Source organism: Bos indicus, chromosome 8 (genome assembly GCF_029378745.1).
Source record: "Bos indicus isolate NIAB-ARS_2022 breed Sahiwal x Tharparkar chromosome 8, NIAB-ARS_B.indTharparkar_mat_pri_1.0, whole genome shotgun sequence".
Taxonomy (NCBI): Eukaryota; Metazoa; Chordata; class Mammalia; order Artiodactyla; family Bovidae; genus Bos; species Bos indicus.
Window position 1 is genome coordinate 41,228,772 of NC_091767.1, and position 27,238 is coordinate 41,256,009.

The 27,238-nt window shown below is 38.5% G+C and overlaps 1 protein-coding gene across 8 annotated transcripts in view; it reads left to right on the forward strand.

The window, feature by feature from the left end:
- RFX3 (regulatory factor X3) overlaps positions 1-26,398 on the forward strand; it is a 337,765-nt gene extending 311,367 nt beyond the window's left edge. For all 8 annotated transcript variants that reach the window (XM_070794588.1, XM_070794586.1, XM_070794585.1 and 5 more), the window contains 2 exons: positions 15,031-15,073; positions 19,482-26,398. In XM_070794588.1, the coding sequence (XP_070650689.1) occupies positions 15,031-15,073; positions 19,482-19,720 (282 nt within the window). In that variant the 3' untranslated portion in view covers positions 19,721-26,398. The remainder of the gene's footprint in view (positions 1-15,030; positions 15,074-19,481) is intronic.
- Positions 26,399-27,238: the final 840 nt, after the last annotated feature.

A 27,238-nucleotide genomic window follows, 5' to 3' on the forward strand; every position in this document is an offset into this window, starting at 1 on the left:
CATGTCTTAAATACCATTTCCTCTAAGAGATCCAGTTTCCCTCAGACTACATTAGATACTCCTTTTCTCTCTAATTTATACTTTTCCTTTTCATTCTAGAACCTGCAGAATAATAATTGCACAGTGCTTTGTATGATTTGTGTTGTTATAGATTTAATGCCTGGAAATAATGGAGGACTTTGCATCAGAAGAATTGAACTCTGCCTACAGTTCTGTAACTTATGGTAGTATAATCTTGGGCAAATCATTGTTCACTTAGGGTGATTCTCTGACGTATCTCTAAAATTAATGTATTCATTTATTTAACGAATACTTCTTATGCATCTTTGTTGTTGTTCAGTCGCTCTGTCGTGTTCCACTCTTTACGACCCCATGGACTGCAGCACACTATCCTTCCCTGTCCTTCACTATCTCCCAGAATTTGCTGGAAATCAGGTCCATTGAGTCAGTGATGCCATCCAACCATTTCATCCTCTGTTGCTCCCTTTTCCTCCTGCCTTCAGTCTTTCCCAGCATCAGGGTCTTTTCCAATAAGTCGTCTCTTCGCATCAGGTGACCAGATCATTGGAGCTTCAGCTTTAGCATCAGCCCTTCCAATGAATTTTCAGGGTTAATTTCCTTTAGGATTGACTGGCTTAAAAAAAAAAAAAAAAGGATTGACTGGCTTGATCTTGATGTCCAAGGGACTCTCAAAATTCTTCTCCGGCACCACAGTTCAAAAGCATCAATTCTTTGGCACTCAGCCTTCTTTATGGTCCAACTCTTATATCCATACATGACTACTGGAAAAACCATATCTTTGACTATATAGACCTTTGTCAGAAAAGTGATGTCTAGGTTTGTCATAGTTTTTCTTCCAAGGAGCAAGTGTCTTTTAATTTCATGGCTGTAGTCACCATCTGCAGTGATCTTAGAGCACAAGAAAATAAAATCTGTCAGTTTCCATGGTTTCCCCATCTATTTGCCATAAAGTGATGGAACCAGATGACATGATCCATGTTGAGTTTCAAACCAGCCTTTTCACTCTCCTCTTTTACTTTCATCAAGAGGCCCTTTAGTTCCTCTTCGCTTTCTGCCATTAGGGTGATGTCATCTGCATATCTGAGATTATTGATATTTCTTCTGGCAATCTTGATTCCAGCTTGTGCTTCATCCAGCCCAGCATTTTGCATAATGTACTCTGCGTAGAAGTTAAATAAGCAGGGTGACAATATAAAACCTTTACATAGTCCTTTTGCAATTTTCAACCACTTTGTCATTCCATGTCTGGTTCTATTGTTTCTTGACCTGCATACAGGTTTCTCAGGAGGCAGGTAAGGTGGTCTGGTATTCCCATCTCTAAGAATTTTCCATAGTTTGTCATGATCCACACAGTCTTACACATTTATTCTATAATGTTTAGGATATAGTAATGAACAAGATGAATTTTGACACTGTATTCACGGAACTTATATTTTAGCAGTAGATTCATATTTGTTAAATGTTCACATAACTATATAGCTATAAATTCTGAGAAATACTGCAAAGGAAAATTAAAGGGATATAGGAATACTTAGGGCTTCCCTGGTGGCTCAGCTCATAAAGAATCTGCCTGCAATGTGGAAAACCTGGGTTTGATCCCTTGGGTTGGGAAGACCCTCTGGAGAAGGGAAAAGCTACCCATACCAGTATTCTGGCCTGGAGAATTCCCTGAACTGTATAATCCATGGTGTCGCAAAGAGTCGGACATGAATACTTAAAGCATAATACATTATTACTATTATATTAATAATACTTAAGGAATACTTAAAGAATAATATTCATTTGTGAGTGAATATTATTTTAACTCATTTTACAAACAGTGAAATGAAACACAGAGACATCAAGTCACACAGAGTCACACAGCTACTAGATTATAAAATCAGGTTCGGAAGCCAAGCACCCTGGCATGATTAACCCTTGCTGATATTCTGCCATGCTTGTTACCTGCTAAAGGATAGAGTGAGACTGAAGCAAGAATAGTTCAGATATCAGTGATGGGAAAGTGGAAAAATAGTCACAAACTTACTGGACATTTGTTTTACATTTATAGGTGTATGTGAGACAGATATCAGACAGCTAAGGGGCTTCCCTGGTGGCTCAGCCATAAAAAGTCTGCCTGCAGTGCAGGAGACATGGGTTCAATCCCTGGATTGGGAAGATCCCCTGGAAAAGGAAATGGCAACCCATTCCAGTCTTTTTGCCTTGAAATCCCATGGACAGAGAAGCCTAATGGGCTATAGTCTATGGAGTCACAAAGAGTCAGACATGACTTAATGACTAAAGAGAGTCAGCTAAATAGATCCAGACTCAAGGGGAAAGGTTTCCCTTTTAAAGTAGCTTAAGGGACAATACATCTTTTCATTAATGTGAATTCAATACATGTTTTTAAATTAAAATTATTTACATTATTTGAGCTAGCAGGAGAGACCAATACATCATGTTTTATTATATAAACACTGTATACAAACATACAGTTTCATTTTTGCATTCGCTCTAGCACTATTTCAGTTGTTGAAATGAAGGCCACCATGTAATGGAACTCCCAAATAAGAGCATCACCACTATGAGTTTTCTTCTAAATGTCAGCCTGCTACTACATAACACCAACTAGCAAGTTATTTAAAGTATTTGCATTTCAAAAATGATATTATTATTTTTATTTTTTGTCTGGGTGATAAAAAGGAAACCATTTATTTACTGCTAAAATTTATGCAATTTTTAAAATTTTATTTAAATATTATAAATATGCCAATAGACTTTCTGGCAGTGATAAAATTTTAAGAGAAGGAATAAAATAAACAAGTTGCATCTGTTTGCACACTTGTTAAATTCTTTTAAAAATCATAAGGTTTTCTGTGCAGCTTTGACACAGAAAATTGAGCAGAAAAATATCCTTTTATTTGGATTTTATGACTATTTGAAGTATATTTGGAAGTTTATGGCATACATGCTTTATTACTTTAAAATATACATTGTGTTAGTATAGTCATTGAATCTACAAATTTGTATTGCTGCATAAAATGACTTTGTGACAAACATTTTTTAGATTTAATGTATTAAGTATATTTAAATTGTCTTTATCATGATTTAATTATACTTAATAAAAAATCTAAGACATCTATCTAATCAACTTTTTGAAATAAAATTAGGAACCAAAACATGCTTTAATTTTTAGTTGTGAATATCAATATTAAAAATATAATATTTTAGTAATATTTTTAGTGAAAAAATTAAGGCCCTCTTAAGGATTTACCATTAAAAGAAAACTGTCTTGGCTTCAGTAAAACAGATATACTCAGAAGGAAAGGACAAAAACTGTTTAAAACCTAAAAAGTGGAGAAGAGCAATAATAATTCACAGGCAAGCCTTTAGGATAAAAATTGAGTGAAAAAGTTCCATTTGATAAAAGTACAACCATTGTAAACAAGCATGAATGCTCAAAATCAAATTAACGATAAATAGATTTCAGTGAGCACTATTATTCTAGTGCATCAAGGGAATACACTGAAAATTTACTTGTTGAATAATAGACTTGTTATAGAAAATTTTGGGATTCCCTGGTGGCTCAGATGGTAAAGTGTCTGCCTGCAATGTGGGAGACCCAGGTTCGATCCCTGGGTCAGGAAGAACCCCTGGAGAAGGAAATGGCAACCCACTCCAGTACTCTTGCCTAGAAAATTCTATGGATGGAGGAGCCTAGTGGGCTACAGTCCATGGAGTCGCAAAGAGTCGGACACAACTGAGTGGCTTCACTCACTCATTCACTCACTTATGGAATATTTTAAAAGGGATTATATCACAAGTTAAAATCATTTGCAGGAAAAAAGCACATCTTGGAACAGTAGTGACTTAACAAGTATAATGAGTGCTTGTCAAAAGTTTTATTATTTATAACAAAGCTTACTTTTTATTAATATTTTTTTCTAATTGAGGACTGGCCTGGTGACAATTACTGTGCCGAATGCTTTACATTCTTATTTAATATTCACCGAAATCTTGCAAAGGATCTCTTCGTGTCCCCATTTCACCCATAAGGAAAATACAGATTGAAAGTCACCCGATATCAGAACTAGTCAGTGGTAGAGCTGACTGTAGAAAGTGGGTCAGTCTCACTCCAGATAACCAAATGAGTTCAATCCACATTTTAGTTTTTCACTGCATAAATTGTTTATAGATAGTTTCAAAACATGGACTAATTTATTTCTGTCTGTACTTTACAACTCCCCCCAAATGCATGCACACTCGCAGTCATACACAAACTAGATGCCTGGTGTGAAAGCTTTCATTATGTTGTTCCAGGGCAAGGCTTCTTTCCTCTGTTTTGCAGGTTGCATCTTGATAGTCCTACCACCCTTCCCCTTTCCACTTTTTGTTAGTTAGCAAACTAAATAGAGTATTAGTCTAAGCAAATTGCAATTGGGAAGCTTAATCTGCCAGAAAACAACAACAACAACAAATTATACCCTTCAGTTCCTCTGTACCCACCCACAGACTAGACCTAAATCAAAATTATGTTTTTAGAATTTGCAGTTTGCTTTTAGCTGTAAATCTGCTCCTCTACATTAGCACAATTCTAACAACTTGAAAATAAATGATAAAAGTGACCCCCCGGAAAACCTTTCTCCTACACTTCATCCTCCAAGTTTCTAAGAATTATCTCTGTAGATATTTTCCAATTTTTTTTCCTCTTTCCTGGTTTATTATTCTGCTCCTTACTCTCCTCGCATTTGAGAAAAGCATCTATTGACTCAGCACCTCAGAGCTGCAACCTTGTCCTCTGGGATGGATCCCTGTGCATTAGCTTCCTCTACTTGGTTTCCTTCGTGGCTTGCTCTGGGCTCTAACCTCTCCTCACATCCTCTTCAGGGAATGGAGTTTTGCTTAGAGATCTGGTTTAAACACAATGCAGCAATAGATGCCCCCAAAATACTCATTCAAGATTGTCGTTGTCGTTCAAGCACTAAGTCACAATCCAACTCTTTGCAGCCCCATGGACTGCGGCGTGCCAGGCTTCCCTGTCCCTCACCATCTCCTGGCATTTGCTGAAACTCATGTCCATCGAGTCACTGATGCTATCCAATCCATCTCATTCTCTGTCATCCCCTTTTCCTCCTGCCCTCAATCTTTCCAAGCCACAGGCCTTTTCCAGTGAGTGGGCTCTTTGCATCAGGTGGCCTAAGTATTAAAGCTTCAGTTTCAGCATCAATCCTTCATTCGTGGTGAAGTGAAAGTTGCTCAGTTATGTCTGACTCTTTGCAACTCCGTGAACTATATATACAGTCCATGGAATTTTTTAGGCCTGAATACTGGAGTGGGTAGCCTTTCCCTTCTCCAGGGGATCTTCCCAACCCAGGGATCAAACCCAGGTTTCCCGTATCACAGGCGATTCTTTACCAGCTGAGCCACAAGGGAAGCCCTCATTCATGGTAGGAAGTAGAAAAAACGATAGAATACCAGCTAACAGAATGTCTCATTTCATGTCATGATGAACATACTGGATTTCCATATCAGGAAAATAAAGCTCCTAGACTAGCTCCTAGAGGGTGATGTGCTCCCTCTCCCCAGAATATGCCTTCAGTATTTCAGAGAGCCTATGTATGAAGTTGGGTTTTCATGAGTGCTTACAACTAGAGCTTGTTTTTCCCAGAGAGTTTGGAAGTGGGCAAAGAGAAGAAAATCAAAATCCAAGATTTCTGGACATTTTTCAAGAACTAAAATGGTCAGTGTAGACAATAGGAAGGGAAACTCAGCACACTGTCCTCTTCAACAATGTCCATCTCTGGGCTCTTCGCTTAGAAACAGTTTGCTGGTAGCCCCAGCCTTGGAGTCAGCTAGGTGTAAAAGGTTCCCTGGCGTAGATTAAGCATGACAGCGCCCCCTGCTGGCCTCCTTTCCACACTCTGTCTTCCTGTACCCAGCCCATGTGTCTGGCCCTGCCCGTTGTCTTCCTGGTATTTTTGCTCACAGACACAGGTGAAGATGGTCGTTGCTGGTCCTCCTGAGGAAAAAAACAGTCCTTGTTTGAGATGGGTAAGCTCCTTAATTCACAGGAATGGTTTTCTGCTTTTCACCATCACTGTTCTAAAATATACTTTCATTTAAGTATGAGAGACTTTCAGCATGTATATGGACCAAGTGTGATAATCCTACAAGTACTTCAAATCTGATTCACTCTAGTGGTAAAAGTCTTCTTGTTACAAAGAGAACATGTTTCTACACTCTCATCGCCTTTGTCTCCCCAGTTAATAACTTTCAAAAAAGGGAAGTGCATAATCAAAATAAGAAGTGCTCCTCTGACATAATAAATTAATACCATGGTTTTCTAATACATAGTGAAGGTGGCCTCAGTGGGAGCCTGTCTGTAGTTAAAAGCACCAAGGTTCTTTCTTATCAGCCTATAGTTTTATTTGCATAAAGGGTATACTGCCGGGCCCCACCCAAACATTGGCAGGGCCTATGGTACCCTCCATCTGAATATTCTAAAAGTTACGAATCAAACTAGAAATAAAACCTGTTCTATCCATCTAGGTTGAAAAATATATTTTGATAATAATTTGGAAGACTTTAAAAAGATTTAAATTTAAAATTCTTAGGCTCCTCCTAGTTCCGTATCAGAATATGGTGACATAGGCATAGCTGAGCCATGGCCCAGCCTCTGTCCCCTAGACCACTTCTCTTCTCCTAGGTTCCCTACCTATATTGTGAAGGGCCTGTGCTCATGCTTGTGGACACCTTGGTCCAGTGTTCAGGTTTTGTCTGTCTTTTGCAAATAGCTGCTGCTTCCCCTACGCCACCCCCCACACCAGCAAGTTCTTTCTTCCGAAAGGTAGACTTAGAAAGAGACCTGTACAGGACTGAAAGGGGACTTTGGGGTTTTAGGCAGGAAATTCTGGGATCTCAGATAACAGAAGTGTGGTCTGAGGGATAGGAGTAAAATACAGGCTCTGGAGGGCACACCCACATGACCCAGTAGACTCCTTGCTCTGGGAAGGGCCACGGCCATAGGAAAGCCAAAGCAGGGCCCTCTGTGATGTGGGGCTCAGGACAGAGGCCCCTCTTGGTTTGACCTAGTGGTAGCATTAAATGTTCCTGTTTTTAAAATTACTTTTCTCCTCAAAAGCAACTAAGGCCTGTATTCCTTCTTCTTCACTACCTGCTTGCTCACTCATGAGTGCTTCTTAGAGGTTTTTTTCTTGAAATATAATTGCTTGGCAATATTAATTTCACACGGACAGAATAATGATTCACTCTTTTTATAGATTTTACTCCCCATTTAAAGTTGTTACAAACTAATGTCTTTATTTCCCTGTGCTGTAAATATATTCTTGTGAAAGTGTTAATTGCTCAGTCATGTCCAACTCTTTGCAACCACATGGACTGTAGCCCACCAGGTTCTTCTGTCCATGGAAACCTAGAGGCAGAAATACTGGAGTGGGTTGCCATTTCCTTCTCCAGGGGATCTTCCCCACCCAGGGGTCGAACCCAGGTCTCCTGCATTGCAGGCAGATTCTTTACTGTCTGAGCTACTATGCTACTTATCTATTTTATACATCAGATCAGATCAGATCAGTTGCTCAGTCGTGTCCGACTCTTTGTGACCCCATGAACCGCAGCACGCAAGGCCTCCCTGTCCATCACCAACTCCTGGAGTTCACTGAGACTCATGTCCATCGAGTCAGTGATGCCATCCAGCCATCTCATCCTCTGTCGTCCCCTTCTCCTCTTGCCCCCAATCCCTCCCAGCATCAGAGTCTTTTCCAGTAAGTCAACTCTTCGCATGAGGTGGCCAAAGTACTGGAGTTTCAGCTTTAGCATCATTACTTCCAAAGAAATCCCAGGGCTGATCTCCTTCAGAATGGACTGGTTGGATCTCCTTGCAGTCCAAGGGACTCTCAAGAGCCTTCTCCAACACCACAGTTCAAAAGCATCAATTCTTCGGTGCTCAGCCTTCTTCACAGTCCAACTCTCACATCCATACATGACCACAGGAAAAACCATAGCCTTGACTAGACAAACCTTTGTTGGCAAAGTAATGTCTCTGCTCTTCAATATGCTATCTAGGTTGGTCATAACTTTCCTTCCAAGGAGCAAGCGTCTTTTAATTTCATGGCTGCAGTCACCATCTGCAGTGATTTTGGACCCCAGAAAAATAAAGTCTGCCACTGTTTCCACTATTTCCCCATCTATTTCCCATGAAGCGGTGGGACCGGATGCCATGATCTTCGTTTTCTGAATGTTGAGCTTTAAGCCAACCTTTTAACTCTCCTCTTTCACTTTCATCAAGAGGCTTTTGAGTTCCTCTTCACTTTCGGCCATAAGGGTGGTGTCATCTGCATATCTGAGGTTATTGATATTTCTCCCAGCAATCTTGATTCCAGCTTGTGTTTCTTCCAGTCCAGCGTTTCTCATGATGTACTCTGCATATAAGTTAAATAAACAGGGTGACAATATACAGCCTTGATGAACTCCTTTTCCTATTTGGAACCAGTCTGTTGTTCCATGTTCAGTTCTAACTGTTGCTTCCTGACCTGCATACAAATTTCTCAAGAGGCAGATCAGGTGGTCTGGTATTCCCATCTCTTTCAGAATTTTCCACAGTTGATTGTGATCCACACAGTCAAAGGCTTTGGCATAGTCAATAAAAGAGAAATAGATGTTTTTCTGGAACTCTCTTGCTTTTTCTATGATCCAGCGGATGTTGGCAATTTGATCTCTGGTTCCTCTGCCTTTTCTAAAACCAGCTTGAACATCAGGAAGTTCACGGTTCACATATTGCTGAAGCCTGGCTTGGAGAATTTTGAGCATTACTTTACTAGCGTGTGAGATGAGTGCAATTGTGCGGTAGTTTGAGCATTCTTTGGCATTGCCTTTCTTTGGGATTGGAATGAAAACTGACCTTTTCCAGTCCTGTGGCCACTGTTGAGTTTTCCAAATTTGCTGGCATATTGAGTGCAGCATTTTCACAGCATCATCTTTCAGGATTTGGAATAGCTCAACTGGAATTCCATCACCTCCACTAGCTTTGTTCGTAGTGATGCTTTCTAAGGCCCACTTGACTTCACATTCCAGGATGTCTGGCTCTAGATGAGTGATCACACCATCGTGATTATCTGGGTCTTGAAGATCTTTTTTGTACAGTTCTTCTGTGTATTCTTGCCATCTCTTCTTAATATCTTCTGCTTCTGTTAGGTCCATACCATTTCTGTCCTTTATCGAGCTCATCTTTGCATGAAATGTTCCTTTGGTATCTCTGATTTTCTTGAAGAGATCCCTAGTCTTTCCCACTCTGTTGTTTTCCTCTATTTCTTTGCACTGATCACTGAAGAAGGCTTTCTTATCTCTTCTTGCTATTCTTTGGAACTCTGCATTCAGATGTTTATATCTTTCCTTTTCTCCTTTGCTTTTCGCTTCTCTTCTTTTCATAGCTATTTGTAAGGCCTCCCCAGACAGCCATTTTGCTTTTTTGCATTTCTTTTCTATGGGAATGGTCTTGATCCCTGTCTCCTGTACAATGTCACGAACCTCATTCCATAGTTCATCAGGCACTCTATCTATCAGATCTAGTCCCTTAAATCTATTTCTCACTTCCACTGTATAATCATAAGGGATTTGATTTAGGTCATACCTGAATGGTCTAGTGGTTTTCCCTGCTTTCTTCAATTTCAGTCTGAATTTGGCAATAAGGAGTTCATGGTCTGAGCCACAGTTGGTTCCCGGTCTTGTTTTTGCTGACTGTATAGAGCTTCTCCATCTTTGGCTGCAAAGAATATAATCAATTTGATTTCGGTGTTGACCATCTGGTGATGTTCATGTATAGAGTCTTCATAGTAGTTTGTTTAATTTCTTAGAAATTTTGAAACCATGTAAAGGCAGATAAATTACTGTGTCACTAGGGTGCAGAAGGGAAAAAATCCTGAGGAGTCAGAATCATGATAGAAATAAGCTACCTGGGTATAGAGTAGCCAACAGCACAAGTTGCCAGGATAGCCAGCTAACCTGAAAGGGTAGAACCAACAGTGAGTGTTTGGCAGAATTTTCCTTGGCGTGAAGCAGACTAGCAGAAATCTTACCCATCTTTGCAGGCTTCAGTAAAGCTATTTGGAAATACATAGAAAAGTCTACTTCTAGAGTGAAAAAATGGCCAAGGAACACACAGTTTTCCCAAATGGAACATTAACATACCTTGCAGATTTTCCCTGGCTGCCCAGATGATGTGGTCATGATTACTGATGAATCCTCCTTCCCCAGGATGGGATAAACTCTTCCAGCATCCCAGTGAATGAGGTCTTTGTCTCAGGCTTTGGACACCTTCCTTCTGTCCCTGGTCTCTGTGTTGTGGGCTCCCATGGAGCCTCCCCAGTTTGCTGTCTGGGCCCGCTGGCATCCTCTGCATTGCTTCAGTTTCCAGCTATTACAACACACAGCTTGCCTCCCTCCCTGTGGAAAGTTCACGGCTGCTGGATCTGGCATGTAGTGGTCTCTGGAGTAAATCTGTGGGCTGCGTTCTCCTGTGCCAAGCCTGCTTCCTCTCTTGGTGCCTGTGCTTGTGCATCACAGTCCCGTGATGAACCACTTCTCAGCCACGTGGCCACAAGTCAGGGTCATACTCAGGGTCGCTCCCAAGGATGCTGCCTGTCGTCACACTGGCTGTGCTGACGAGTCTCCCACTTATACTTCCTGGCCTTTACTACTCGTTGTGAACTCATGGTCTAACAGACACCTGCTGGCTGCCTTGACCACACATTTTTCAGTCTGCTCTTGTCTAGGAGCATGCTCATTATTATGACCCCTTGTAAGGCCTGGAGGAAAGAGTTTCTAAGTTAAGAGATCTGTCTTCCTAAAAATAACAGATATGCTTTCTCTGCATCCCATTCAGTCTCTGCTTTAGAATGTCCCCTATTTATCTATCTGGCTGACAATTTTAATTCCTGTGTACATCCAAGGCCATATACTTTCTACCCCAGAGCACCTGTTAAGTCCCTTAATTTATATTCTCTCCTCCTTGTGTGAAACATACATTCTCTCTCTCTCACCTTCTCCCCCTTTCCATCTCTCCCTGCTGATCCCTAACTCCCTCCCTTCCCAAACTGATGGTCAGAATATCTGGTCTCAATATTGTATACTTGATGCTATATATATAGGAAATATGGTGTCTAACACCGTCATATTTCCTATATAATGCTAAACAGATTAATGTGTTTTCAATAGCTGTAAGATTAACTCTAAGCTCCTTACCTTGCCAAGTTCATAAACTCTTTTTGTGAGGCTGCTGCTGCTGCGAAGTCGCTTCAGTCGTGTCCGACTCGGTGCAACCCCATAGACGGCAGCCCACCAGGCTCCCCCGTCCCTGGGATTCTCCAGGCAAGATCACTGAAGTGGGTTGCCATTTCCATCTCCAATGCATGAAAGTGAAAAGTGAAAGTGAAGTCACTCAGTCGTGTCCGACTTTTAGCGACCCCGTGGACTGCAGCCTACCAGGCTCCTCCGTCCATGGGATTCTCCAGGCAAGAGTACTGGCGTGGGGTGCCCTTGCCTTCTCCGTTTTGTGAGGCAGTGATACTTAAGTAAGGTTGTGAGGAAAAGGCTCTCTGAGGAAGTGACACAGAGAAGGTGATATTTGACACCCTTTATTTGAGAGGAAACCAACCACCTACTAAACCATGACAGTACTTCATGAATTGTTAAGATGTCACCCCAGTGAATAGCAGTCCCCTCCAGTCCCCTGTGCAGCAAGGGAAATTAGAAAGCAGTGACAGTTTTTCTGATTTTTGAAGCGTAGGTTTACACTAATCTCTGGACCTTCTTGCCAACCTCCATTTTTTCATCTGTATCATGTCTCTCCTCCTCTACTCTTTCTGGTTTCTGCTGGCCTCATTTAGGTCCATGTGTCTCTCTCCCATCTGGGATTCTGTCTTCCTTATGCCCACCCTCAGTCTTCCCTGCCTCCCTTCCCTTCCTGCTACTTTACCCACTGCTCACTCCAATTCCCCCTGCAATTGACTTCCCTTTCTAATAACCCTGTACTTTTAAAACCTTCCAGAAGGTTTCCCAGGCTGCCTCCATTTTTGGCTAAACCACCTGTCCTTTCCAACATAAGCAACTTTTGATATTCACCTTCAGAAAGAGGGAGTATTTCCAGACTAACCTGACTGGAACTGGCTGGCAGAGTGTCTAGCACATAGTAAGCTCTTAGTAAATATTTTTTGAATCCTGAGTGAATGAACTGATTTTCCTAATCTTAGTCTATCTATAAGATTAAAGTGATTTTTTCCCTTAATATGTGTATATTGTTTCCTCACCCATAAAATGCATATAAAAGCCTTTACCTTGCACTATATAGAAATATTAAAATCTCTTATTCACAAGATTTTTATTTTAAATCTACCCTGGGATTAACTTTGTAATTAATCCCAGAGACACCTAGAGGCATTGGCAGTGTCTCAGAGATTATTATTATTATTGGTACATTGTCCCCCATAGTACGTGGTCATGAGCCTGCAGCATTGAGTATGCAAATATTTATTTACTAATGAGCATAACAATCACAGAGATTTCAGTTGTTTGGGGTTTTGTTTTTATCATCCTGAGTAATCAGATTGTGTGCATGCATACTAAGTCATCGCTTTAGTCGTGTCTGACTCTTTGTGACCCTATGGAGTGTAGCCTGCCAGGCTCCTTTGTCCATGGGATTCTCCAAGCAAGAATACTAGTGTGGGTTGCCATGCCCTCCTCCAGGGGATCTTCCCAACCCAGGGATCAAAGCACCTGTGCCTCTTTTGCTTCCTGCATTGGCAGGTGGGCTCTGTACCACTAGCGCCACCTGGGAACCTGAGTCTCCTGCACTGCAGACAGATTCTTTACTGTCTGAGCCACCAGGGAAGTCCAGTAATCAGATACATTCATTCAAATTAAGCAGAAATTTTCAAGAAAAATATTTATATTAAGATGTTATATTTTCAGTTAAGTAGCAACTAAAAAGCAGTGTTTATTTTGAAGAAAAAATTTCAGATGTGTCCAGAGTTTGGTTTTAGCCACTTTGCATGGTATTATTGATCACCAGTAGCAGGAATAATTTCGTTTCAAAAAACTTCTCAAGATTTATCAAAAACAAATGGTGTGTTCACTTTTTATAGGTATAGAAGTATGCTTAGATTCATCAGTGCCAACTTGTTTCCAGTATGGGGTCCTAAGTGTTGTTAAGTACGCATTTACAAGAAATAAAACTCTAGTTCTGTGTGTCAAATAGAAATAACATATTGACATTTCAGCTTTGAGCATTCTCTATTTATAGTCCTAAAATATTTAAATAATACCAAAAATAGGTAAAGAAAATCCTGTTGTGATTTTAGTACTTCTATTCTCTAGTTCAAGAAATCCTATATAATTTAAACTGTGGTGTTTATTTAGACTAGCATAAGGTTCTGAGCCATGTGAATGGGAACAACTTAAAAACAACAGTACTTATGATTTTGTGTTTACTGCCCAAGGGATATAACTGTAAGGCGATGGGGCAGTCTTTCAAACAAACGTGCTGAGAGTTACGCATCCAGAAGGACTTGCCCTTTCAAAGCAGTCACCTAGGGGGCTACACATTTATTCTGGAATACCTTCATGGCTCACAATGTTGTGGGATGCCGTTTTTTAAAACTGCCTCCAAACCTGTTCAGAAATAATAAAGAGCAAGACGACACATTATTTTGGATATCCAGAATTGTGGTAGAGATGCATTTAACTTTGATGAGTAATCAAAAATCATCTTAGATCAAACACAGTGAAGAAAATGCAGAGTATTTGGTGTGATTGTTTGATGTAAAAACAACAAGATGGGCTTTCTTGAATGATACATAAACTAACTCTTGACACTGATTATCAAAGAGGAATTCCAGAATCATAAAACTTGGAATAAATGTGGAGGCTCCTAAGGTAGCTACTGTGAAGAACAGTACATGTCTAGGTAAAAAATAATAATGTGTGTATGTTTGCAAAATAAGATTAGTTTTATTACTTTGTAGACATACTTTGTAGGTGAAAAAAATACTATCACGGAACTTTTTATAAGCAAACTTCCAAATGTAAGTAGAATTTCTCTTACCCTTTCTAAGCTTTTTGAGAAATCTGAATTTCTAATAATGACTTATTCTGAATCTTCAGCTTTCAAAAAAGTAATGTTTACCATTTGAAAAACAGGTGCTATGAGATTTCACTTCAGCTTTTTCTGATTAGCTTCGTTACCTCTGCTCTTCCGTTTTTTATTCAGTGTATCCATCTTTGTTCATCCTGAGAATCTCAAAGTGTATTTTTTCACTGTAAAAATATCATTAAGCTTTTGAACCAAGGTAGAAAATAAAGTCTAAGCTGAATATTATTAATTGTTCCATGTTGTTTTAAGCCCTTTTTTTGTTGCATGAGTAACAATGCCTTTCTTTTTTAATTTGGGACCCTGTATCTTAGTAAATAAAAAGATCAAATTATAAGAAGTGTCAAAGGTTTTGTAAAAATAAATACTCTCGGTTGTTGGGGCTCCTATTGTTTTTTACTTCTACTAATAAAAACTCAAAAAGCAGAGTTCAAACATGTGGCTGGACCACATTTCTGTAATGTAGACTCCTGGTGGACTCTTGGGAGTTAACGGGGTGGAGCTGATGCATCCTGCTTCATCAGAGCGTTTCCAAATTTATTCTACCACATCCATCTTCATCCAGGTCAGCCAGGCCTCTATTTCTTCACTGCTGAGTTCAACTAATGAAAAGTAAAATGGAGCATGGAAGGCAGAGAAAATTGTTATCCTTTTGTGAAGAGGCTAAGACAGCTAAATTGTGACACAATTTAAACTGTTCAAATTCGACAGGTTTGATTGGAAAATTAAGTGACCCATGTAGTTAGAGATCAAAATGGTCACGAGTGCAGAGTTTTAAAAAGTCATATTGTGGTATTTTTACTACAGTCTCTTAGAATATTATTTTATTCCACCTGGTAGTAACTGTTGCACAAATGACTGTTGTTTTGCAGTTTGGTGATTTAAATGCTGTGTCTCCTGGAAATCTGGATAAAGGTAATAATTGAAAATAATGTACATTTTTAAGGACTTTTTTTGAGTAAGAAGTTCTCAGAGGAAAATGTAGTATATGTACATATATAAAGTATATGTGCACATACATTTCCATTTTATAGAAATGGCATAGAATCCTTGATGAATGTGACAGTTGTGTCTTTTGAAATACTTCACTATTTCTCCAGTTCTATGCTTTCTTTATGTTATGTATATTAAGTGCAAAAATTGAATTTAAATGCAGTTTAAACTCTTCTTGACTTTTTGCCTGCAGTTGATTACAAGTAACAAGAAATTCTTTCTGGCCTTCACCGAAGTCCTGGAGAAAAAGTGATAAAATTGGATCAAATATTTTTTTTCAAGGCCCACTCGGCAAGAAAAAGATTCCTCAGCCTACCCAAGTCACTAATTCATACTTTTCAGTAGAAAGGGAACTCAGTGATAGCAATGAAGTTTACTATAAAAGCACAATCAGTATTGGGGGAGTAACATATATACTTCTTGAATTTTCATATTAGCATTGCCATTCTAATATGACAACCGAATATATAATTCTTAAGAAACTCACAACCTATGACACCAGAGTAAAAGGAGAAGGGCTCAAGGGAAAATGAGATTGGAATAGAAACAAACACTCCTGAAAAAATATTCTAACTCGGATTTTATTTTAATGTAAAATTTCTAATAAGTAAGCAGTGCAGAAAGTGTACACCATTCTTAAAATGCACACACACACAAAGTGAAGACATCTTGAGGTTTAAGGAATTGAGTTTTGGAGTCAAAGTGTACAAAGACTGGGAAGAACTATACCATTAGCCCTTCCAGGACAGAGCCAGTGGGGAAACTGAGGCATGAGGAAGGATGTGGGAAATCTACACACAAGGTGCTGTGCTGCTCTCTGCAGCGTTCTGTACCAGGGTCCTCAGCGCTCAGCCTCCGAGCCTTCCTGGTGGTGGGAGACAGTCATGTGCCGGGAAAGTCCTATGTGAATCAGTGTCACTCCCACATTAAACTCCTGTCACTATTTATCAACCATGTACACCTCAATTCCCATTTTAATAATATGCATAATAGCTCAATAATAGCAAAACGGAAAAGTACAAAATGAAGTACAAAATTGCCCCTATAAAATAGCTGCAAATATATATTATTTAGGATTAACTGAAGAAACATCAGAAAAGTAAATCAATGATGAGACCAGTTTGTCATTTCAGAGCAGGAAGTGTAGCTGTTGAAACCCAGGTCCAACATAAGACAACCCTGATGATGCACTGATAAAGCCTCCTAATTCAGACTCAGGGGTTTCAGCCCAGGGTACCTGGAGGTGTCCTAGGAATGTTGCTTCTGGGCCAGACACTGACTGGCAGCCAGTCTTCTTTGTCAAGTGTTGAACCAACGTCTTTAATAAACTTCAGTAGCACCTAGTTTTCGTTCTTTTGTTCCAAATTACCACGACTTCAAGTAGGTTCCTAGGGAATATCTTGAATTTTATGGAAGTCTTTCTATAAAGACTTGAATTTTATCTTTAGTCTCTATAGAAGCTTAAAATGTCTGCGGGAACTAGAGAAAGGGCTTTTGTGCTCCTGGGTAGCCTGTCCAAAAGAGCCCTGTCACTCATGAGTGGACCTGGAGCAGGGTGGCCTCGAACACTAGAGTTTGTTCTGTCCTTCGCCCCATTGCCTGTTTCAGGGCATCCCACTCTCTCTCCACTTGCCTGCCTGCTTGAAATGATTTTTTTTTTCTTTTACTTCTGCCTCATTTATTATTTTGGCACTATTTTCTAGTCACAGAAAAGTTGGTAGAGATGGAGCCAAGAAGCAGTATGACTTGCCCTCTCCTTCCTGGGTGGCTCTGCTGGTCCCATTCACTCCCAACTAGACGCTTCTTGAGATATAACCACACTAGCATATTCAGAACCTAAGGCTTGAATGTGAAATCTTTTAAGAAATTTTTGTGGGTTTTTTGACATAAAATGAGAATTTAATTTTGTCCAGATAATGGAAGTAATATTAGCTCTGTAGAAAGATTTCAAATAATGCAGAGAATTAGAAAGTATAGAAAATGAAAACTTCATAGTCAAAAGCCTAAGGGACTTCTGAATTTAAACATTAAGAATTTAATGAGGAGATCCTTCCAGACCTACTTTTGTTTATATATATAAAACCACAAAAGTATCATGAAAATCAAAGTATTAGTTGCTCAGTCATGTCCAACTCTTTGGGGCCCCATGGACTATAGCCCACCAGGCTCCTCCATCCATGGGGTTCTGCAGGCAAGAATACTGGAATGGGTAGCCATTCCCTTCTCCAGGGGATCTCCCCAACCGAGGGATCAACCCAGGGATCGATGGGTCTCCTGCATTGCAGGCTGATTCTTTACCATCTAAACCACCAGATCCTCTTATTGAAGCAAATGTCTATGGAATGTAGTCCTCTCCTGCAGCTCTCCAGACCTTTGGATATTTTCTGACAAACTGCAATGTTATCATCAAGTCCATTTTCCAGAGGCCAAAGGTAACTGGATAAAGTAGGTGAGCCAGGATATCTTGCCTCGTCAAAGAGAACTTCTCCGTATATTGCTTAATGCAGTACAGATATCATTTCTAGTCGATATACCTAATATCAACCTTTTTAATGGCACCCCACTCCAGTACTCTTGCCTGGAAAATCCCATGGATGAAGGAGCCTGGTGGGCTGCAGTCCATGGGGTCGCTAAGAGCCGGACACGACTGAGAGACTTCACTTTCACTTTTCACTATCATGCATTAGAGAAGGAAATGGCAACCCACTCCAGTGTTCTTGCCTGGAGAATCCCAGGGACGGGGGAGCCTGGTGGGCTGCTGTCTATGGGGCCACACAGAGTCGAACACGACTGACTGACTTAGCAGCAGCAGCCGCATTCCCAGAGATGTTGCTCCTGGCAGCCACACACTGTTCAACCTGCACAACCACATATGGAGGCTCTGTTATTCCTCATCATTTCTCTGTGGAGCCATCTTTGCACCAGTTGATAGGAAAAGGAGAAAAGTCAAGGAGCCCATTTATGTTGAGAGCTGTATTAGCAGAACTTATGCAGGTGTGCCCTCAAAGGGTAAAACTAGCCTCAACACCCCTTAGAAAGAGTCCAACTGACTTTTTCAGTTACTAGTTACACACTCATTATATGTAACATGCCATAGAATGTAATGGAGATCTAATTCTGTTAATATAAGTCACCATAAAAAGTAAAAATATCTTAAAAGTATAGATTTATTTTATTTATAAATGAGGTTTTGGTGTAATTATATGTGGGCTTTGTGTTGTGGGGGAAGGGTAAACAATAAAACATATTGAAGATGAAGTAAAAAAGAGTTTTCTTTCCAGCTGCACTTCACAGTTTGTGGGATCTTAGTTCCCCAACCACGGATCAAACCCAGGCCCCTAGCAGTGAAAGTGCAGAGTCTTAACCACTGCACCACCAGTGAATTTACAATAAAAAGATTTCTTAAGCAGAAATATATCCCTAGCTGTTTAAAAATTAGCACTCATGAAGAGGTATTCTCTCCACTCCTCTAAGGAGAATCTTACACAGTAGTAAAGCTGTGTGTGACCATTTTCTCTCTCTGCTGTGCTTTTGAATTTTAATAGCACATGCTGGAAAAAATTAAATAGTATTACATTATAACAATGTTTTAGTTAATATAGAATGTATTAAAATTTGAAGGTAATAGTGACTACTTAATACACCTAATTTCCAGAAATGAATACCAGCTATTAACAGAGACTATCAGTGTTGCTAGGAAGGAAATTCATTGTGCGTTTTAAATCTGATACTGTGCCTCAGTCTTCATAATGTTTTGTAAGGAAAGTTAAGGATCTAATTAATATTGTGATCGACAACATTCATGTGCACAGAAGGTGTATACACAGCCCCTGCTGATATATGCTGTAGTTATTTTGTGAATCAACATAGTTCCTATCTGTGTTAACATCAGCACAGATGAAATTTATATCTAGTGTAGGTCTTCAGAGGAAACTGTAATTTTTTCTTGCTTCCTTTTTTTTTTTTTAAGTTAGCATTTTTAGCTCAGTACATTCCCTGCAAACCAGCATAGTGTACCAAAATAATGACACAAGTTATGCTACTATTTAATGTAAAACTTTAGGAAACTCCAAAGGTCTTCTTAGAAGAACTATTAAAGGTAGGAGCCACAAACAGGTCAAGAATAAAGTACCTTTGCTGTGTTTGAAAGAATAGGGCGCTGACACAGGTAGAATCCATTGAAAGGGAAAACACACAAGCTTTGTCCTCCAAGAAGGGCTAAGGAGTTGCTTTCCTAATGTGCTGTATTAAAGTGTTTCTAAAGTACGTGTGGATTGCTCTTTTCCAGTTTGTCTTCTAGTACTAGTCTTGGTATTATTTGTTTGTGCAGATGAAGGCAGTGAAGTGGAAAGTGAAATGGATGAGGAATTAGATGACTCTTCAGAACCTCAAGCCAAAAGAGAGAAAACGGAGCTGAACCAGGCGTTTCCGGTGGGTTGCATGCAGCCCGTTCTTGAGAGTGGCGTGCAGCCAAGCCTCCTGAATCCAATTCACAGCGAGCACATCGTCACAAGTACTCAGACTATCAGACAGTGCAGCGCTACAGGAAATACCTACACCGCAGTCTAAAGGATATTAAAGTGTATTTTTCCAGCTTACATTAACCCTGTTGATATTGGGCTTAAGTTGAAATTTTAATAAGCCTGAAGGTCGACTGTTGTCAAATACTATCTGTGCTGAACATTACCTTTTCGGAGTTGTGAAATGGAATGGGTGTATGTATTTTGCCAGGTCTTTTTTTTTTTAACATAAACAAAATTATTTGCCTCTTAATAATGAGTTTTTTTCCCTTAGTTTTGGGTGTCAAGAAGGATTTTTACAACACTTAATGTCAATGTTTTTGTTTTCTTATAATTAAAAAGTAATTTACATTTTTGTAGCTTAAAATATTTTATTGTTGATTGTTAGTCTTGGTGTATGATTTCATGTGTAAGTTTTTAATTAGATGCACTTCTGTGAAATATCAAAAGAAATGATTTTCTTTGATTTACACTGGAGGCATGCACATTTGGCAGCAGATGCATCAAATTTGCTTTTGAAAGGTGCTTTTCATCAGACAGAACCACAAGACACTATTTTGATAACATTTTGGAGTACGGAGAGAGAATACAAAGCATTTTTATTATAGTGCTAGAGGGTTGGGAAGGTCATCTATTTTTCTCTGAAGAAAAATTGAGCTGTGCATTTACCAGTTCAGAGTAAATGACAGAATTGCAAGAGATTATGCTAATAAGTACATAATTTGTGTACATAATTATTAAACCATGTTAATGCAAGCTTCCGTTAAACATTGAATTTTAACTGTTATTTGCATACCAATTCCTCTGTTTAAAGACTACTGATTCTGTATTTGGGACCACTGCACAGATGCATTCTGCTGTTGAGTGGGGCTGTTATAGTTAGATACTGAAGCTGAAAAAAATGACTTGACTTCTTTTTTTTTTTTTTTTAAGTGTACACGCTACTTATGCTGAGCTGGACATACAGGAAACCATTCCATTTGGATGACTTTCTTTTATTCCAGGTCTTTTTCCTAATAGTAGTTCAATGTGCTGCTATTGTAAAAGAAAATTTATAGAATGCAAGGAATGTAGCAACCTGCATATCGTTATTTCCTTCAAAAATATTTCCTGGTTTCTAAAGTACGTGGATTTAAATTTTAAACAGAACCTGAAGGCAGTGTAACTGGCACACCGCACTGCTGCTTATCTCCAATTCTGTAGGATTTGGATAGGTGGCTGGGTGGACCAGTGCCATTGAAGAATGTACATCAGGGATCATCGTACCTCGGCTATTACATGGTGCCTTAAAACAGAACTGAAGCTAAGGTTTAGTAAGGCTTATTTTGTTCATGTGAATTCCTTTTCAATCCATTTGACAAGGTGTGCCTGTCGTTTTCAGATTGCCGAAGTGAGGACAGGTAACATGTTCTTCAAAGGAAATTTAGGGAAAGCTAAGCAAAACAAAAAGACAAAAATCACTTCCCCTCTTTGAGTGACCATGAATTTATTTTTGTTCCTAGAGCTGAAGATTACTTGATTACAAATCACATTGCTTAAAGATTAAGGATCAGATTGCTGTTGTGGAGTAGCAGGCTAGTTTTAATTACCAACTTTGTTACATGAAATCATATATGTTTTAGACCATTCTTATCTAGTTATAATTTAAGAAAATTAACAAAATAAGCAGGTACTTATTGAAGTGCATCTTTTCGGTCTAAGTGTTTCTCTGTGTGTCTCGGTGTCTGTGTGCCCATGCACACGGGAGTGTCCGTGGGCAGGAGTCAGCTACAAAGTCAGAAGGGGAGATCCCAGAGGGATACACCCATCCCTATTTAATTTATGTGAAAAGTGAGGTTCTTTTAAGCACTTAAATTATTAACAAAAGTAACAGGCACATCCATTTATTTAAATAGTTCTAAAAAAGCTAATAAGCAAAATAAATAGTATACAAATACACAGAGCCAAAAAAAGGGAAAGCACAAAATGATTTACAGATTATTAATGAGGCCTATGTTAAACTCAAGAGGTTTATCTTCTCAGTTTTATTAGGGTGGGGGTGGGGGGTGGGAAGGAGAGAGTGAGCCAATCTAATCTGTTAAATTGAAAATACCAAATGGCTTATTGGGTAACACGTAGTACATTTCAGCTGCTGTTACCTGATTGCCTTAGACTACTCAAATAACTAAGATCAACAAAGCTTCTTAAGTTTAAATGATTTAGATATAATTTTTTAAATTGATTCAAATTTCGTATCATACAGCTCACATATTTGAAAGTCTTCACTAGCATCCTAGCATCACCTTCTTTAAATATCATTTAAATGATCATTCCCCTTTTTCCTCCCCAAAAGGCAATGAATTTGCACTATCACACACACACAAAGGCAAACAAAGAAAACACGTTAAAGACGTGTATCTACTTCATTGTGCATTCGAAGAGGTTTACAGGTAAAACTAAAATCTAAAAAGGAAAAAATCATTCTTCATTATGACCCTCCTTTCCGAATTTTCTCACTTTCCCATTCACCACCCCCAGAACTACATTATATCTGTATTGGACCAAATGTATTTACTGGTTTCATCTTGTTTATTGAATGATTTTAAGTATTTATTATCATTGTTTAATGTTGGATATATTTGTATCATGAGAGGAATCTGATAAATAATGGGCAAGTTTAGATTGATGAAATTTAGGGGTTGGGTACCCTCCAGGATTCAGCATTTCTTCCAGTTGTTCACGGTTTGTTCTAAATTAAGACAGATTAGAGGAATCAAATATTGTTACATTTCAATGAATATTACAATATTCTAATGTCTTTTATGAACACAGGAACACTGATTCTTTGTGACTAGGGTAGGCAGTTCTGACCAATAGATAAAATAACATCTGTGGTCTCTGCTATTTCCAGTTATCTGTAATCCACATAAAGACACACACAGCTTAAACAATTTTGACTTTGAATTGTGAAATATATTAGAAAATAAAAGTATAATTTATACAGTTGAGCAAATTGGAGCAAACATTGAGGTTTTTTTTCATTTTTTTATTCACAGAGACGATTATCTTTTCTAAATAATATTATGACAGTAACACTCTCAGAATAGATTTACTGCTGACTGAAAGTACACATTTTAAGGACCTCTTAAGATTTCTTGACATTGTAATAAAATACTAGTCATGAAAGTATCTATATAGACCCAGTGCTAGATTTTCAGTGAGGAAAAATGTGAGGAGACCATGTTGGCTATTTTTAAGTTTCTAAAAAGATATTTGCATGTAATAGTATTGAGTATCATGGGTATAGTTTGACCTTCACATACACTTTGAGAATCATACCCAAAAGATTTGCATTCACAAAGCCAGTGAACAATGGGATGAAATGGCTGAAATATCTCCTTGGAACACAGGACCCAATTTAAAATTTTTTCTCTGGATATCAAATGGCTGGTCACTTTTTCAGGATTCTCATCCAAACTATGTTTGGACTGACTGTATAAGTCTTACTGCCTTTTCAGAAATCTGCTTTCCTTTTTGTGCTTTTTCTTGTACTGTATAGCACGGTTCATGCACCTCTCTTTAGATGGTGTACTTTAAAAACAAAAGTAAATTTTAGAAAATGATTTTTAACACTGCATACCTAAAATTAGTAGTGTGCATCATTGACTGCCTTTGATTTGTAGTAGACATGTAAAAATGAACACGTTCTTGTAGAATGCTGTCAAAGTCATTCAGGACTGAATATGGTTTCATTACCGTAATCATGAACCTTTTTACATGAACGCACTCTCTAGAAGTGCAAATTGTGATGCATTTTCAAATTGAAAAATTCTTCAGATGTATTTGAAATGTCTAAAATAATGCTGTGCTTGAAACATTAGTGTAAAAAAAGTGTAGGTCACTGTGATGTTGGTCCTCCTTGTGTGGACACAAGTAGAAAGTAAAAAACTTTGGCAAGTCACCTTTGTGTACAATTTGAGGCAGTGGTTATATTACAATAAATTGACCTTTGTTATAACCTCCCCTCCTCCAAATTCCTGGTGAGAAAAATAATAATCATCAAAAAACTAAAGTTAGAATTTATGATTTGTATGAATCACACCAGAACATGGGGGAGAGGGGTTGACATGCAGTGCTACTGAAAATTAGGCCTGTCACTAGATCAGATCAACCTCCATGTGTGTGGTTAGAACAAATCAATCAATGGAATCCTAGTATTTCTGCAAGTTTGGTGATTTTTAAAAACTGGAATAGAAGCATTAATTCAGTGCTTAGTTCTAGTATTAGAAAACCCCTTTAATGTAATGCCTTGTATTAACCCTTTGAGCATTGTAAGATATACAATGGGGGACAAAAGCCTTTCAGATCATTTATTTAGACTTAGACCGGTAAAATATACTCTATATCCAAATGTCTAATTATGCTGTTTTTTTAAAGGGGGGGTAGGAAGATAAAGTGTTTCCATGCTGAACACTTGCATTTTATATACAACTCTTAATTTTCTTCAAGAGGGCTTGATATATTTATTCCCAAATATTCACTGCCATCTAAGGAAGTGTACTGTTTACAGAAAAAAAAAAAATCAACTTTTCTAGCATCACATCATGACTCTAGAAAAGGAGGACAAATACATGGGCCTGTAGACCTATGTCATTACTGATCTCTGCACATTGAAAGTACCTAGATTGCCTTTAAAAGGTATGATAAAGAAAGGGTTACATTTTTTTTTCCCCAAACAGAACAAAAGATCTCGTTTATTTAGCTTTAGAAAGTACAGTTGTAAGTGAAGCCTTAGAAACGAGTGGATAAAGAAAAGCTGAACTATGGGGGCAGGTAAGTTATTTGGAGTTAGATCTCTCATAAAATATTGTTTGGGAATTTCATGTAGGGCATAATTTTATCTATGCTCCAAAACTTTAATACTTTGTCAAAATAATTATATATAGATAGAATGGCACTTGATTTTAAGCTCATCTGTCAGGAGATGCTATGACTACTGCTTCTGGTATCTGTAAATGCCAGTGTGCTTACACAATTGCTGACTTTGTTCAAGGGCCTCTCTGCGTGCACTGGGCCCCCTTTGTCCCCTGCTCAAGGGAACCTGAGAGCCGTATCATCTGCAGATGTGCTTGTGCTGCGCTAGCCAGGCGCTCATAAAGAGTGTAACCTATTCTGATGTCTGGTGAAAGGACATCCATAGCATAGTGCAAGTTTGCCGTAAACGTTGCTTTTTTTAGGCAGTTTAGGAAGTCAAACCATGCAAATTACTCATGTGTTAACATGCAATACTCAAAGGGTTTTAATTTAACTCTCTTCTTTTGAATTCTTCATGATGATTTACTGTAAATGCTTCTAAGTTTGCATGCCTTGATCATTGCTGCTAGTGATTTTATGTGCCAGTAGACCTGAGTTTAGTTTACCAATTTTACTTAAATAGTAAAAGCCACTTACAAAGTGACTGCCTAGGATTTCTTTTTTTTTTTTTTTCTTTTGGTTTGAAGTAATTGGTAATATGTCCTATTTTCAAAGATGTATTTTGTCTCATATTTGGTTCTGGTATTTGATCCTTTCCCCTCCCCTCCACTTCTTTCCTTTGTTTTTTTTTAAATGAATTATGATGTTGGGATTGGAAGCCCTGAGTAATGAAATCTTTGGTAAGGATTGTTTTTATGTAGCTCAGTAATGAGGACAAGTCTTTATTAGAGGGATATGATTCTGGGGAGGAAAAGAAAAAGTGAAAACTCCCATTGACTGTTGATAACCAAGTAAATTTTTCCTTCAATGAATTAATACTTTTGAATAAATACTTGCCTTGTTTTAACCCGCTAAACACAATTTTAAATGACCCAGTAAAGGAGGTATTGAATTTTATTCGTTTAAAAAGCATCTTTTGTACCAAAGCAAATTTTTTTCTCATCTCCATCATCAATTGGGACCTATGGTGGTGACCAATGCGTTGGTTACAGAAACTATAAGTGAGTGCCTTGAGAAAACTTGGAAATTTGTGCCTGGGGTGGTAAACTTTTAATTAGGTTAATTGTAGTGCTTACCAATCAGTAATTTTACTATCACTCAGGGCTTTCGTACCTTCTAGGTAAAACTTATTTCATTGTGTTTTTTTAAAATATTGTATTTTTTTTTAAGTGCCATCATTTAAATTTCACTTAGTAAGTGGCAGATTACATTATTCAGTCCCACAAGCACAGAAACATAGTAACACTAGGAGATATTTGAACATTTATTTTACAATCGACTGAATATATTATGTAAATGAGGTAAGCAACTTTTGTAGAGATTGTATGTGTGAGATAATGTAATGTTCTTTTCCAGTTTTGGACTACAGTTGAATAAACTTTTTAATTATTTAAAAACATCTTTACCGAATAACATGTGATGGTTTTTTGTATAATGTATTTGATTTTGTAAATACGTATTTCCTGATGTGATTTTTGTGAGAAATGCTAAATCTTTTAGTATATCATGTCCTCTCAAAATTGGCAGGAGCTAAATAATAGTTTGTGGGCGATTTGTATTGTGTACTGTACAATAACTGGGGAACTTTTATAATTATAAAAATATATATTAACTTTTAGTGTGTTGTTTAAACAAATGACTGGAACATACTAAAGATATTAGTAGGATTTTTCTGAATATTTCAGACTTGAACTCAGGCTAGCTTCCTTGTGTTTTTCAAAACAAAATGGTGTCTTGTCTTTTAAAATCAATAAATTTGTTTCCTTGTTACAAATACATTTGAAATGGCTTGATTCCCTTCCCTCCCCCCCCCCACCCCCCGCCACACACACCTCATATCATTGCCAGGAAGCATATATTACACTGCCTCATCTAGGGTGTCTATCATTCACTAGCTTAGAAACAAAATTAAGTTGTTTTCCTTTTTTGTGTCAAATGAAATTGGCAATATTTACACATGAACAGCACAAAAAGAGAAAACAAAATTATAAGCCCAGCAGGGTACAAATCTTACCCTCAAAGAAAATTAGTGATTGAGTGCTGTTTAATTTCAAAAGCTGTCAACATGCCCATTGTAAATCCAGATTTTTGGATGTTCATAATGTGTTTGTTTTGTGTCACTTCACATTGATATTTGGCACCCAAGTTTCTTGCTTAGATTGAAACAGTTTATTAAAATTCATTTTAATACACTTAAGATACCCTGCCTCAATTTTTTTTCTTCTTTGAATTATGTATTTACATTCAGGAAAATTCACCCTTTGTACAAAGAAGTGAGTTCACAGTTTCTAACCTCTTTTTTTTTTGTACTTGGTTTCTCTTGGAAATCTGAGGTTCTCTGGAGGCAATCACAAAATGAGGCGCCAGACCAGTGATACTGGTGAACTGGAGAGAGGCAGAGAGGCACAGCTCAAAGGCTGGGATCACCAGCCTCCGTTCCCTGAGGCAGGAGGGGTGCCCCTAGGCCAGAGCTCCGAGACCAACAAACGGGCTCCTTCTAGGAAAGTCTGGGGGTTTATCTCAGTCAGCTGTCTGTGCAGTGCCTTGGGGGCGGTCCCCCCAACACGACTGTCTCGCCATTGTTCCGGTCCTGTGGTGTCTAGGACTGCAAGTC